Source organism: Megalobrama amblycephala, linkage group LG15 (assembly GCF_018812025.1).
Source record: "Megalobrama amblycephala isolate DHTTF-2021 linkage group LG15, ASM1881202v1, whole genome shotgun sequence".
Taxonomy (NCBI): Eukaryota; Metazoa; Chordata; class Actinopteri; order Cypriniformes; family Xenocyprididae; genus Megalobrama; species Megalobrama amblycephala.
In genome coordinates, this window is record NC_063058.1 from 12,084,649 (window position 1) to 12,097,767 (window position 13,119).

Here is a 13,119-nt window from a genome sequence, read left to right on the forward strand (position 1 = left end):
ATTTATAATGTTACAAAAGATTAGATTTCAGATAAACACTGTTCTTTTGAACTTTCTATTCATCAAATAATCCTGAACAAAAATATTGTACACAAATATTTTGTACAATTGTACACATTAAATGTTTCTTGAGCAGCAGATCAGCATATTAGAATGATTTCTGAAGGATCATGTGACACTGAAGACTGGAGTAATGATGCTGAAAATTCAGCTTTGCATCACAGGAATAAATTACTTTGTGAAATATATTCAAATAGAAAACAGTTATTTTAAATTGTAATAATATTTCACAATATTACTGTTTTTTACTGTATTTTTAATTAAATAAATGTAGCCTTGGTGAGCAGACGAAACTTCTTTTAAAAACATTAAAAATCTTAGTGGTTCCAAACTTTTGGACTGTACTGTATATATATATATATATATATATATATATATATATATATATATATATATATATATATATATATATATATATATATATATATTAAAAAACACATATCCCTCATTACATTATTAAGGGATAATCTTTTATTATACAGTAAATAAAAGTACAGTAAAAGAATGAAAACAAAAATGGAAGGATGAAATGAAATGATACATAAAAATGATAATATGTTGTTCAATTCCCCCCAAAATTTATAATTAATTTTTCCAAAGGGCATGTCTAAAATGTCATGATTATACAACTATTTTCAGATTACAATAAAGAAGAAACAATATGTTTATAAGATTTTTTTTTATCCTTTCATTTCTTTTCATCCTTTACTGTATTTTGTAATAATTCCTTGACAGTCTTACCTCAGAGGCATTGTTTGTCTCTTTATTCTGTAAGCCTTTGAACAGAAGAAGCGGGTATTGGAAACTAAGAAAGGCCAGACAGGCAATCTGAGGAAGACTGCTGAACAGCGCAAAGTACTTATAGATCTGCAGACATGGAGAAAGAACAGACAAATCAATTTCAAATAACATCAAATGTTTGCAGTAATTTGTCTGGCTATATTACCCACAATTCCTTTCACACATATTCTGTGCAAATCAATCAAGAAACATTGCTCAGAATTTATATTACAAACCATACAAGTCTTTCTTTATTTTGCCCTAAAATAATTAAACGGCTTTCAATAAGAACCCAGCCAGTTTTTGTAGTTTGATCCCTTTGTTTTCTTGCTACTGGTACTTTTTCTTTAGTTCTGACAGAAACTAAAGTGATTAACTGAAGGAAAGCTCCATGGTGAGATCCCCAGAAGCAGAACAAATTGTTTTGAAGTTTGACCATTCATTTAAGAGACGCGAGGACAACAGAAACAAAACCGGATGAGGTTAATGAACTTATCTGCGAGTCTTATTCAACGTCCTCTAAAACACTGTGGGAAAGTAAAGTAAGAACCCATGCTTGAAATACTCTATAGGCAATGTTTTAGATCCATAATAACATGTACCTGTGGTGTTTTGGGACAGTCCACCTTCTGCCAGACTAGAACTCCGAAGTGTGTCCATGACAGCAGGCTGCCCAGAACGTAACCAACCTTGTTATGCAGCGTACCACAGGCCAGAAGAGGGTAGTACAAAGCGGGGTAGTACAACAGAGCCAGGATCAGCCATAACTCTACAGAAATAGAGAACAAAATATTATAGTCCAGTTAAACATCTCTGTGCTCTCGAACTGGCTTTAGGGTACGTTTACATGACAACGATGTACTAAAAACAGAAAAGTTCTACCTTTGTGTTTTTTCGCGTACAGGCGATGTTGTCAAAACGATCCTCGAAAACGACTAAAACGCTGTATTATTCATGCCAGGCCAGTAGATGGCGATGTCACTTTGTAAATAAACACTACGTGCCTATAGACTGAACACGTAATGCTTAAAACATATAATACATCACCATTTTCAACAGTTCGCGTTTTTGTAGTTTACACAGAGAAGGTATCGTTTTCAAAAAGTTGCACTTTGAATCCCGTTTTCAAGCATTTTCAGGCCTCCAAAACGCCATTGCCTTGTAAATGAACAGCCAAAATGCATAAAAAGTTTTCAGTTTTTTAGTCGAAATGGTGTCGTGTAAACGTTCCCTATAAAAGAGCACAGTACTCTCTAATATAGATATTTACCTTTGTATTAATATGCTCAGTGGTTAAAAATCTAGGCTGGAAGTCGAAAGGTTGTAAGTTCAAACTAGGGCTGGGCGATATATCGCATGCGATTGTCACGCGCATTTCGTCAGTAAAGCCGGTTCCCTGATTACCGCTAAATCGCCATCACCTGCTTTCAAATGGAGCGGCATTTAATAGACAGAATCGTAGGTCACTGACAAGCTACGCAATATCACGTTCATTATCGAAGGCGATTCATCTGCGATAATGAACACGATATTGCGTAGCTTGTCAGTGATCTACGGTTCTTTCTATTAAATGCCGCTCCATCTAAATGCGCGTGACAATCTCATGTGATATATCGCCCAGCCCTAGTTCAAACCCACTACTGTGTGATCTATGAGATCTCACCAATGTGTCTTGAGCAAGACAGTTATATAAATTAATTTTTAGTGTCAATTGACTTCAATTTGGACCTGTTCCTCATAAAAAACTACTGAATTGCTTGGAATATTGCGTGACGGTCATAAGGACTTCTTTTATTGAAGACTGAGCAGTGTTACTTTTTTATGAATGACAGATCGATAGAAATTTTTTGTGCCTGATAATCGAAAAGCAGAACTGACTACTGTTATTATTTATGCCATTTTTTGCATTTATATAGATATAGAAAGATATGGCTGAATACGTCCCGCCTTCTAAGTAAAAGAGCCAATCGCTGACTGGTAAAGTCATTGCGTCACTGCAGCTGCCGTTATAAGCTTTGGTTCCCACAGTAACCTGAGACTCGCGCATAGGACTGCACATGCGCATTGACTCGTCTAGCCTGAAAAATAAGCTTTTTTAATGCTATTTGAGCATAAGAAACATAATTTATGGGATAGTTCATGTCAGATTTTGTTGCTGAATTGAAATATGTAATTTAATTGTGAGTTTGGCAAGCAGTTTTTGAGATTTCAGGATTCCCTCATTCAAATAGACAGGACTTGGTCTTGGATGCCCGAAATAGCTGCCCGGAGGCGTTGCAAGTATGGCCGCCAAGTGAACAGACTTTCCTTGAAGGGGTTTTTGTCATTCTTTAGCAGTTCTTCTTTTGTGTTCAACGCAAGAAAGAAACTCACATTTAGAAGAGGAGGGGGAGTAAATGATGGCAGAATTAATTTCTTTTCATTCTTTTAACCTCAGATTGCTCCAGGAGGATTGTGTACTGTAAGTTACTTTGAGTAAAATGACAACTTGCCACTTGATCATGATTTTTATACTTTGGAAACAGCAAAACATGTCATATGATAGAGAATTAGGGGAATAACAATGGTGGCTCATCCAGACTTATGTGTCAAAATTCACTTATTAAAGCGCCAAATAGTTACATAAAGCAAATACAGCATTATTTATAATGTTTGAGGCCCTGTTTGCCAAAGAAACAAAAAATGCAGACGATAATCCAATTACAAAACAACTAAGAAGGACTAGCAGTTCAGAGGGGGAAAAAAAGGATCAGGTAGGGTGCTACTTTTCATCCTCTTGTGTGAACTGAGCCTACTTTGGATAGATGCCATCTTGTGAATAGGGAGAGTGTTCAATGTTCATTTGATAGTAAGGTGAGCCACTATTCCCCATGAGATATCCCTCCTAACCGGTGAATTTCCCAAACACTTTGGTGGCCTGAAATCTTACAGCATTGATTAACATTATGATAGAAAAGAATCTATTCTTTTTGAATCTTTACAATGTTGCCAAAGAACAGTGAAATTCTCCGATAGCAACCTGGGGTTAAAGGATTTGTTCACTTTCAAATGAAAATTACCCCAAGCTTTACTCCCCCTCAAGCCATTCAAAGTGTATATGACTTTCTTCTTTGTGATTAACACAATCGGAGTTATATTAATAAATATCCTGACGTATCCAAGCTTTATAATGGCAGTGAGCAATACCAACAAGTATGAGCTGAAGAAAGTGCTTCCATCCATCATAATCGTACTCCACACGGCTCCAGGGGGTTAAAAAGGCCTTCTGAAGCACATTTGTGTAAAAAAAATATCCATATTTAACAAGTTATGAAGTAAAATATCTAGCTTCCGCCAGACCTCCTTCTGTATTCAACTTACGAAGAAAAAAACTGAACTGCCGTCACATCAGTTAAGCTTTTTCCATAAGTTGAATAGGGAATGCATAGGATGTAGCGTAAGCTTTTTGAACTGAGAGAAGCTTTGCGCTTTCTTCTTAAGTTGAATATGGAAGGCGGTCTGGCGGAAACTACACAGCAAAATCCTGAGTTAAATCAACTCTGCTCAGAGAACATATGGTCCCTCTCTACATGGAGTTAAAATAACACTGAAGCAGAGTTCAATTTAATGAGATAACATGCTGTTTGTGGGGTTGTTTAATCAGATCTTGAGAGGTTTAATGTAATGTATCTTCAGTTGAGTTCATCTTAGGCTGTGGCTGGAAGTCAGTTGTAGTTTTTGTATTTACCTTCAGTGAATCTGCTGGTTAACAGCAGTTGTTCATCACTAATGCTCAATCATCACTTAATCACTTATCTCATTACCTTTAACTCTGCTTCGGTGTTAATTTAACACTACATAGAGAGGGACCTGAATACAGTTGATTTGCTGTGTAGATATTTTACTTCATAACTTAAATATGATTTTTTTTTTTTTTACACGAACACATCGCTTCACTTCAGAAAGCCTTAATTAACCCCCTGGAGCCGTTTGGAATACGTTTATGATGGATGGATGTGGATGAAGGCACTTTCTTCAACTCATAATCATTGGTATTGCTCACTGCCATTATAAACTTGGATGTATCAGGATATTTATTAATATTTCTCCGATTGTGTTCATCAGAAAGAAGAAAGTCATATACACCTAGGATGGCTTAAGGGTGAGTAAAGCTTGGGGTAATTTTCATTTAAAGGTAAACTAATCCTTTAAGTGCAAAATGTTGGTGGGTCAAGGCTCGTTCCTTATGGAAATCGAACCAGCGACCTTCCATTTGCCAGTCCTGAGCCTTAACCACTAGGCCACATGAAAAAATAAAACACAGAAAGTAAACTCAGTAGTGGCCAAAAGTGATGTTCGGAAGGGGACATTTGTTTCTAATGACCCTACAAGTTTGATTAAACCATCAAAATATGAGGAAAATATTGTATATTTTTTTAAGTATTTTAAATATGAGGGAAGAACAAAACACTAAATGACAGCCTGGCAAAAGAGCTGTCATCTCTCCATCGAGCAAGAAATCCAGTCATCGTACCTTTGTTCACGATGTCTTTAGTGAAAGGAAGTGGCTGGTGACTGAGGACCATTCCGACCAACTTGCAGAAGAGAACGCCGTACACCGCTACAGCAAGGCCCTTGTGTTGTGTGTGGTCTAAAAAGTTTACTGGGCTAAAATAAAAACAGACAAAAACTGATGTTGGTGGTTGTTGCCAGGGTGTTGCTAGGATGTTCTAAGGTGGTTGTTTACTGGCAGATGTCAAACTGACCTGAGTAAACCTGTAAGTCCCCCTCTGATTGACACCCAACTTCTGTCGTTTGGCCAGGATGGCAAGAACCAGCATGACCACCAGCTTTGGACATAAAGAGAAGACAATCTGTCAGTCTTACAACCTCCCTGATTTCCTCTAATGGCCCACCAGAGCCTGGCGCAGCTGTGACGTCCACCTCTTGTTAACCTCTTCCGCATCACAGCTTCTTGGTTCAAATGAAAGCACAGACCCCTATGAAACAAGGCCAGAGCCCATTTCCAAAGCCTCTGTTTCTGGTGTGAGTAAGTGGCCTGGGGTCAGGGACCTGCAGTGACCTGTAACACTTTTAGGAAGCGTCACGGCCTAAAGGTGACATCTGAGTCCACATGAGTCCATCATAGTCAATTAGCATGTGGCTTTTTGTATAAATATCAAAGAAAGGAAAAGGCCAGCAACTCAGTGGGAAGTCTGGCAGTTACAAAATGAATGACAACAAATGTGTTGCATACTTTTTAAATGTTTTTTTACACAAGTACTATGGCAGTACCATGGTATCAGGTGGAAATACTACAGTACTTTGCAGTGGTCAACTTATATAAGGTGTTGAATGGCAAATGCTCATACCTATATGTAGAAATTAGGAGGGCTATAATAGTTAACTAAAACTAAAAGCATAAAATAACTTCTGTTAGTTGAAATAAAATAAAACACAACACTTAATCTTATTTTATTTCAGCTAGTTGCCAATGCAACATTTCTCATTTTTATTTAGTTGTACGATGTACTAAAAAAACTAAAACTGATTAATAAAAATTAATTAAAAACATATATTTTTTAATATTTTTTAATAATTTTTAAATAATTTTTTAAATAATTAATAAATTAATAAAAACTATCTATAAATATTTTAAAAAACCTAATAAAATGACAAACACTCTCAAATGTATAAGATTTTTACTAAAATAAAACCAGAAATTATAAATATAAAAACTCATACAAATATGAATAAAAACTATAATAGTATATCAATAATACTAAAATAACACTGGAAATTCGTTGTCAATATGTTGTTGCTAGGGTGTTCTGGATGGTTGCTAAGATGTTACTAGGGTGTTTAGTGTGGTTGCTAAGACGTTGCTAGGGTGTTCTGGGTAGTTATTTATTGGCATAATTCAAAAGAGACACCCACTTATTATTAAATAAATAAATAAATTAAACATTTACTATTGATTATCCAAAATTAGAAGTTCTTTTACAAATGATTTACTCCAGAATCACATCCAAAACAAACAAACATACAAATAAATAAATAAATCAGAAATGGTTTATTATCCAAGGCTATTTCTAGATTTTGACACAAAAGTGCATCTCAGAATATCTAAATATTGACAGTTTAATTATTCTGGCCAAGATATTTGACCCTGGACCACAAAACCAGTCATAAGGGTCAGTTTTTTTTTTAAAATTGAGATTTATACATCTCATTATATACATTATACATGAATAAATAAGCTTTCCATTGATGTATGGCTTGTTAGGGTAGGACAATATTTGGCCAGGATACAACTATTTGAAAATTTGGGGGTGCAAAAAAAATATATATATATATATATTGATAAGATCGCCTTTAAATTTGCGAAGAAAGTGAAGTCATTTGCAATGCATATCCACTCACAAAAATAAATTTTTGATACATTTACGGTAGGAAATGTATAAAATATCTCCATGGAACATGATCTTTACTTGATTTTTGGCATAAAATACGTATTTTTGGCTATTGATACAAATATACCCCTGGTTTTGTGGTCCAGGGTCACATATATTGGTGTATCACTAGTACTTTGATGCATATACCATGGTACTGACTGATTACAATATTCCAAGTACTCAAAGATACTGAATTTCAGACAGACCAATATAGCGAAAGAATAAGAGGCAAAAGACAAAAAGAGAAAATTGAGAATTTAAAGAAACAAGCATGTCTCATCTGAAGGGAACTCACAGATATTGCAGCAATGCAAATGTGGAAGAGTCGTTCTTCAGCTGTGGGGTCACATGGTGGGATAACTCTGAAAATTTCACAAACACAAAGTATTTATCATAAGCTGGTGAGATCCAGGCCGATTACTCAGCCTTCCTCCCCTCCTTTCCTAAGCAACAGACCATTACTAACAAGAGCACTTTTACTGAACCTCTTCAAGTGAAGATTATTCATTTAAACCGATTGGCGAAGGTAATGTGACTGACGCGAAACGCCAGAGCATGGATCCGATCACACTTCCAAGTAAACTGGAATGCAGGGATGGAATTAGGGAACTTCTAGATCCTTATTTCATTCAATTTTACTAACACAAGAAGTCCTGGTGACGCATTGAAGTAACCCTATCTTCACAGTTTGGTGTCTTGTTGCCAAAAAGTCTCTTGCATATGTGAAAAGAATCAAAGATGAGATCAAAAAGAAAATCTCTGCATGAATCGCAGTGATGGATGTGTATATCCACTTTCTGCTGAAATATAATCAGATATGTTTGCACACCTGTAGACTTGGAACCACATAAATGTTCTGGGTAGTGCATTATGGGACGGCAACAAGACTATATGACAAGCAGCAATAAAGATATAAAGATAATATATAATGAATATCTGATAAACTTACCCATGTTATCTAGCTAAAATCACAAAGCTAAGTTAATGTCTAAACCCAGCAGACCCATGAATGCACATATTTTATATATATATAAAAATATAAGTATTTGAAATAGAAAGCTTTTGTAACATTATAAATGTATTTACTGTCACTTTTGACTGATTTAATGCATCCTTGATGAATAAAAGTATTAATTTCTTTCAAAAAATGTATACATTTTACATGTTCAGTTATAATGATGGAAAAATGTATTACAAATGTAAGTGAAAGACCTTCAAATTGCAATTTTTTTCCACATATAATGAATCACAACAAAGTTTTGATCAAATTTAAAATGACCCAAAGGAAACATCTATAAAACACCAATTAAGAGTACTTACTCGACAGGAGGTTTGGTTGGCAGAGCATTTGGTTCGTACCAATCTGAGTAGTCATAGTCATTCACAGTTTCAGCACTCATGGTGCCAACCTACAGATGAAACAGAAGTTTCAGTGAGCTCCAATAACTTAGAGAGCAGCCGAAATCACTCTTTCACACTCCTGCGGGATACAAATTCATTCAGGTTTGGGGGGAAAAATAAAGTCTCCTCCAAAGTTTGGCAGCTGGAAACCGCTCCTTTGTGTTCTTTACGTCTTCTTTTAGCCCCCTTGTTCAGGTGTTACCACTGCGGCCGAGAGCTGTGAGGAGCAATGTGACGGGTCCCTTTCTGTAGCATGCCAACCCAAAACGTCTTTACTTCAGCTTGGATCTCCTTTTCAGATTGGGGATTACCACCTCACTGGAAACCAGGAGAGAGAGGAAAGCAATGGAGAGAGAGAAAGAAAGAGAAGGGGGTTGAAATCAATCCAGAGAGAAGTTTTCCAGATTTCCAGATGGGGCAGCCGATCTCTCCTGCCACCTGTAGTTCAGAGGGATTAGGTGGACAGTCTTGTGGCTGGTTGAGTGAGTGCTGGACTTATAAAACTGAGCCAAAGCAGGCTGGAACTGTGTGGGAGCCGAATGCTGACATATTCCAGAGTGATAACAGGGAAATTCATGTGTGTGAGCTTTAGTTATCAGGCTGTGGAGATTCCCAAAGGTGACTCAAAGTGTGAGGTATAAGGAAATCATTTCCATTAACCACACACACGAACTGACAGGCAAGTGAAGAATCAAGTCAGGTGCAGTTTGTGTTACACTTTCTAAATTACTCTGTAAAAATTTATGGTAAAATAACAGCAGCTGTAGTTGCCAGCACTAAAAAAACTGAAAACAACAACAACAACAACAACAACAACAACAACAACAACAACAACAACAACAACAACAAAAAACCCAGAATATTTAATTAATATGATACAGTATAATGTTAAAGTTAACTCTAAAATGAAAATCAAGTCATTTACTCACCCTGGTGTTGTTCTAATGCTGTATAGCCCTTCTTTCTCTTATGGATCACAAAAGGAGAATTTTTAAAAATGTCCTGCTTGCACTCGTCCATATGATGGCAGTTAATAGAAACCAGCATCAAGCTTTTAAAAAAGTGTCATAAATTCCAAGTATTCTGACGTTTTTGTGCATCTTGATTTCTTACAAATTTTTTGTTTTTCTGGGCGAAAATCTGTTTTGAGTCACACAAACGAGCATGTCACGTAGCCGTGCAGAGAAGACCAACGACCAAGGTTAGGATTTTTGTTAAATAATACATTAAATTTCATATTGTATACCTCCAGAACATTTTTTTAAAGCTTGATGCTGGTTTCTATCCATTACCATTATATGGACATTTTTTAAAAATTCTCCTTTTGTGGTCCATAAAAGAAAGAAGGGCATTGGAACAACACCAGCGTGAGTAAATGATGACTTAAAGTTGCCGTTAAAGTCTTACTGTTATCTATAAGCTGGTGTGCTCCAAAACAATGACACAATTCGTATTTAGAAGATATAAGCATTCAAAACTTAGTCTCTCACTTCCGCCAATATGGATAAATCTGCACTTCAGCTTCTCATCAGATGTTCTGTCCAATCAAATGCTCTCTAGAATCTAAAGCGTCCCGCCCCCTACATTATACAAAGCTAAATATCGATCACTTGTTCATTTACTATTTTCTACATGGTGAATGGCACATACTATATAGGAGATTCGGAACGATTCAGACAGTGTAAATATGCTTTCCATTGAGGTGAATGAAATCTGGTTTCACATTAGTGTCACGAAAATGCTGCAGCGTGCACACAGTCCAGAGACACAATAACACAGAGCGGATCATATGCGCGAGTCGGCACAGACCACGAAACGCATCGGAGCTATTTGAATTCTTCACAGATTGCTATATTTTAAAGCCATATGGAGGAGAATCAGGGTGTACTCACACTAGGCGCTCTGAACCGTGCCCGAGCGCGTTTGAACCCCAAAGCCCGTTCCGTTCCCGGGTGCGGTTCGTTTAGCCGGCCCTGGCCGGCTTGAAAGAGGTGGGCCAGAGCGCGGTTCGGTTGGGCTCGAGTGCGGTTTGCATGCAGTGTGAGCGCTAACCATGCCAGAGCACGGAACAGTTACTACTTTAGTGTGCGCTACTGTCATCATTATGATGGCAAACATCTTTATTACTACTTTGATAGTACATTTATCAATTCATGTAATTAATTCAAGTGTATTTGGGTTTATAACGGATCTGATTCTCACCTTATTGATGAACAGGAATTGTAGTTTGCGAGTAAAGCTACAATTTCCTCCCTTAATGTCGGTTGCCTTTGTAATAATCCTCTGATACTATTGAAAATCGCTGTGCGGCATAAATTATAAATAGCCTATATATTAGGCAGTATCTTAGCGAAAGCGCATTTCTTCCTGTTTTCTTCCATTCAAAAAGTTGCATCGCATATGACGTAAGCGTGCTTCGGCCTGGAACGTTAAGTGAAGTGTGAGTGCAGGACAGTGGGGGAGTGGGGAAGGGGAAAATCATGCTCGGGCTCGGTTCAAGGCAACTGTGTCTAGTGTGAGTATACCTTAAGAGGAGAAACGGTTAGAAATTAGAAGGAAAATGAGGCTTTACCAAGTTCAACAGCTCTGGCTGAGCTGTGATATAAACAAAACGCTATTGGCTATTTTAAAAAAAGGGGAGGAGCTGTTTGATATTTCCCACCCTGTCTTCCTGTTTCAGTGGAAATTACGTCAACATATTGAATAATGCTACGCATTTCAAAACACTTCTGTGGGCCTTTAATTTCTATTTTAGGGTGAACTATCCCTTTAATATTCCACCCTACTCAAGTACTACAATCTGTACAAGTCTTGGTTGCGTCAAAGTTTTGGTTGCCTGGAGCATCAGAAATCTGTCAGATTTCATTAAAAATGTCTTAAATTGTGTCTCGAACATGAATGAAAGTTGGAGTTGGAGTAAATTAATTTTTATTTTTGGGTGAACTAACTCTTTAAGATGGCTAAATCCACTGCATTGTCATTTTTCAGGTCATATTATTGGAGCTAATAAGATGCAATGTGGTATGGGACCACTTTTATGATATGAACGTGCATACAAACACCGATCACAGATCATTTTGTCAGATTCAAAAAATTTATTTATAATATTTAGCTACCACTTTTATCCATTTCAAAGAGCTCTGGGATTGTGAATGAAACTAAAGATCAAACTAGATGCACAATCCACATTTAATTTTTAATTATATAATTCAATTTAGGCATTAATGCACTACAAAGAGAGTTCACTGTGCCATCTCACTGTGTTCACTGCCGGCAGTTAAGCTCTTCTATGAATGATTGCTCTGCTATGATGTAAGATGTATTGTCACACCCACTGCTCCACCCACAAACTGACCACGCCCCTTCACGAGTATGAGGGATTCTTCGGCTGCATTGTTTCACTCATTTTGCAGGGATTACAGTCAAAGACGGTTAAAAAAAAAAAAAAAAAACACAAATCCATTTTTAACAATGCTGAGAACTTCTCAAACCACATTCGTCCATCAGGAAATAAACTAAAACAAAGCAGGATTGACAAATAACGGTTGCAGAACAAAGAATGCTTTGAAGAGCTCTGATTACATCATGGAAATGTGCCTGAAAGTTTGCTTATATCTGGTTGGGAAAAGGTCAACGGTTATTTCCATTAAACGCCTTTGTGTGGAAGGTTCTGACGCATCTAATTTCCAAATAACAAAGACAATGGATTACGGAATCTGCCTGGATCTACCTGAGAGATATGAGGCTAATTCCTTTCCTAGATTTTCAATCTTTCCTCTCTTATTTCAAAGAACCCAACGCAGCTATTCCAAAAAGAAAAAGATATAGTGCACCATTCACTGGAGCCATGAAGCCATCTCACAGCTATACTTATTTTCATAGCGACACATGTAGAAGCTTGATCTGTGTGATATCCCTCCTACCGCACCATTCACACCATATTACATACTGGACTGGTGCTATTGTAACAAACGACCCCAACAGAATTACACTGCAAAGCCCATCAATATCATGGACCACCATTGTGGGTGGCCTTTGAAATGGTGTAGTGTGCTTAGAGGATTCATTCTGGCATGGTTAAACCTAAATGGGATCCTGTCAGTGTCCACAGGAGCTCTTAACAAGGATGAAACTGATTTAGGAGGCAACGCCATGGAGCACACAACACAAGATGGATGCTGCCTGTAATGACTTCATATCAGCCACCATCGCTCAAGGGCTCTGGGGAAAACCTCCAGTCACCATTTACAGAGAAAACAGTCTCCATGGTGCTAACATGACCGTGCCGTTGACGGTAAAGCTTTTAGATGATAAAGAAGGTCAGGTGACAACCGAGACTGCCATTACATTGGCTGACAATGAATTTCTAACTGAATATACATACAAAAGAGACGCAGTTGGAGGTGATGAAGATAAAGTACATGAGAGAACTGAAAATGGCACA

At 37.1% G+C, this 13,119-nt stretch overlaps 1 protein-coding gene across 1 annotated transcript in view; it reads right to left on the reverse strand.

The window, feature by feature from the left end:
* Window positions 1-13,119, reverse strand: part of stra6 (signaling receptor and transporter of retinol STRA6) — a 33,743-nt gene that overhangs the window by 18,042 nt on the left and 2,582 nt on the right. The window contains 7 exon segments of the mRNA XM_048157751.1: window positions 802-927; window positions 1,443-1,609; window positions 5,354-5,487; window positions 5,586-5,605; window positions 5,607-5,669; window positions 7,570-7,636; window positions 8,595-8,683. Coding sequence (XP_048013708.1) covers window positions 802-927; window positions 1,443-1,609; window positions 5,354-5,487; window positions 5,586-5,605; window positions 5,607-5,669; window positions 7,570-7,636; window positions 8,595-8,674 — 657 coding nt within the window. The 5' untranslated portion in view covers window positions 8,675-8,683.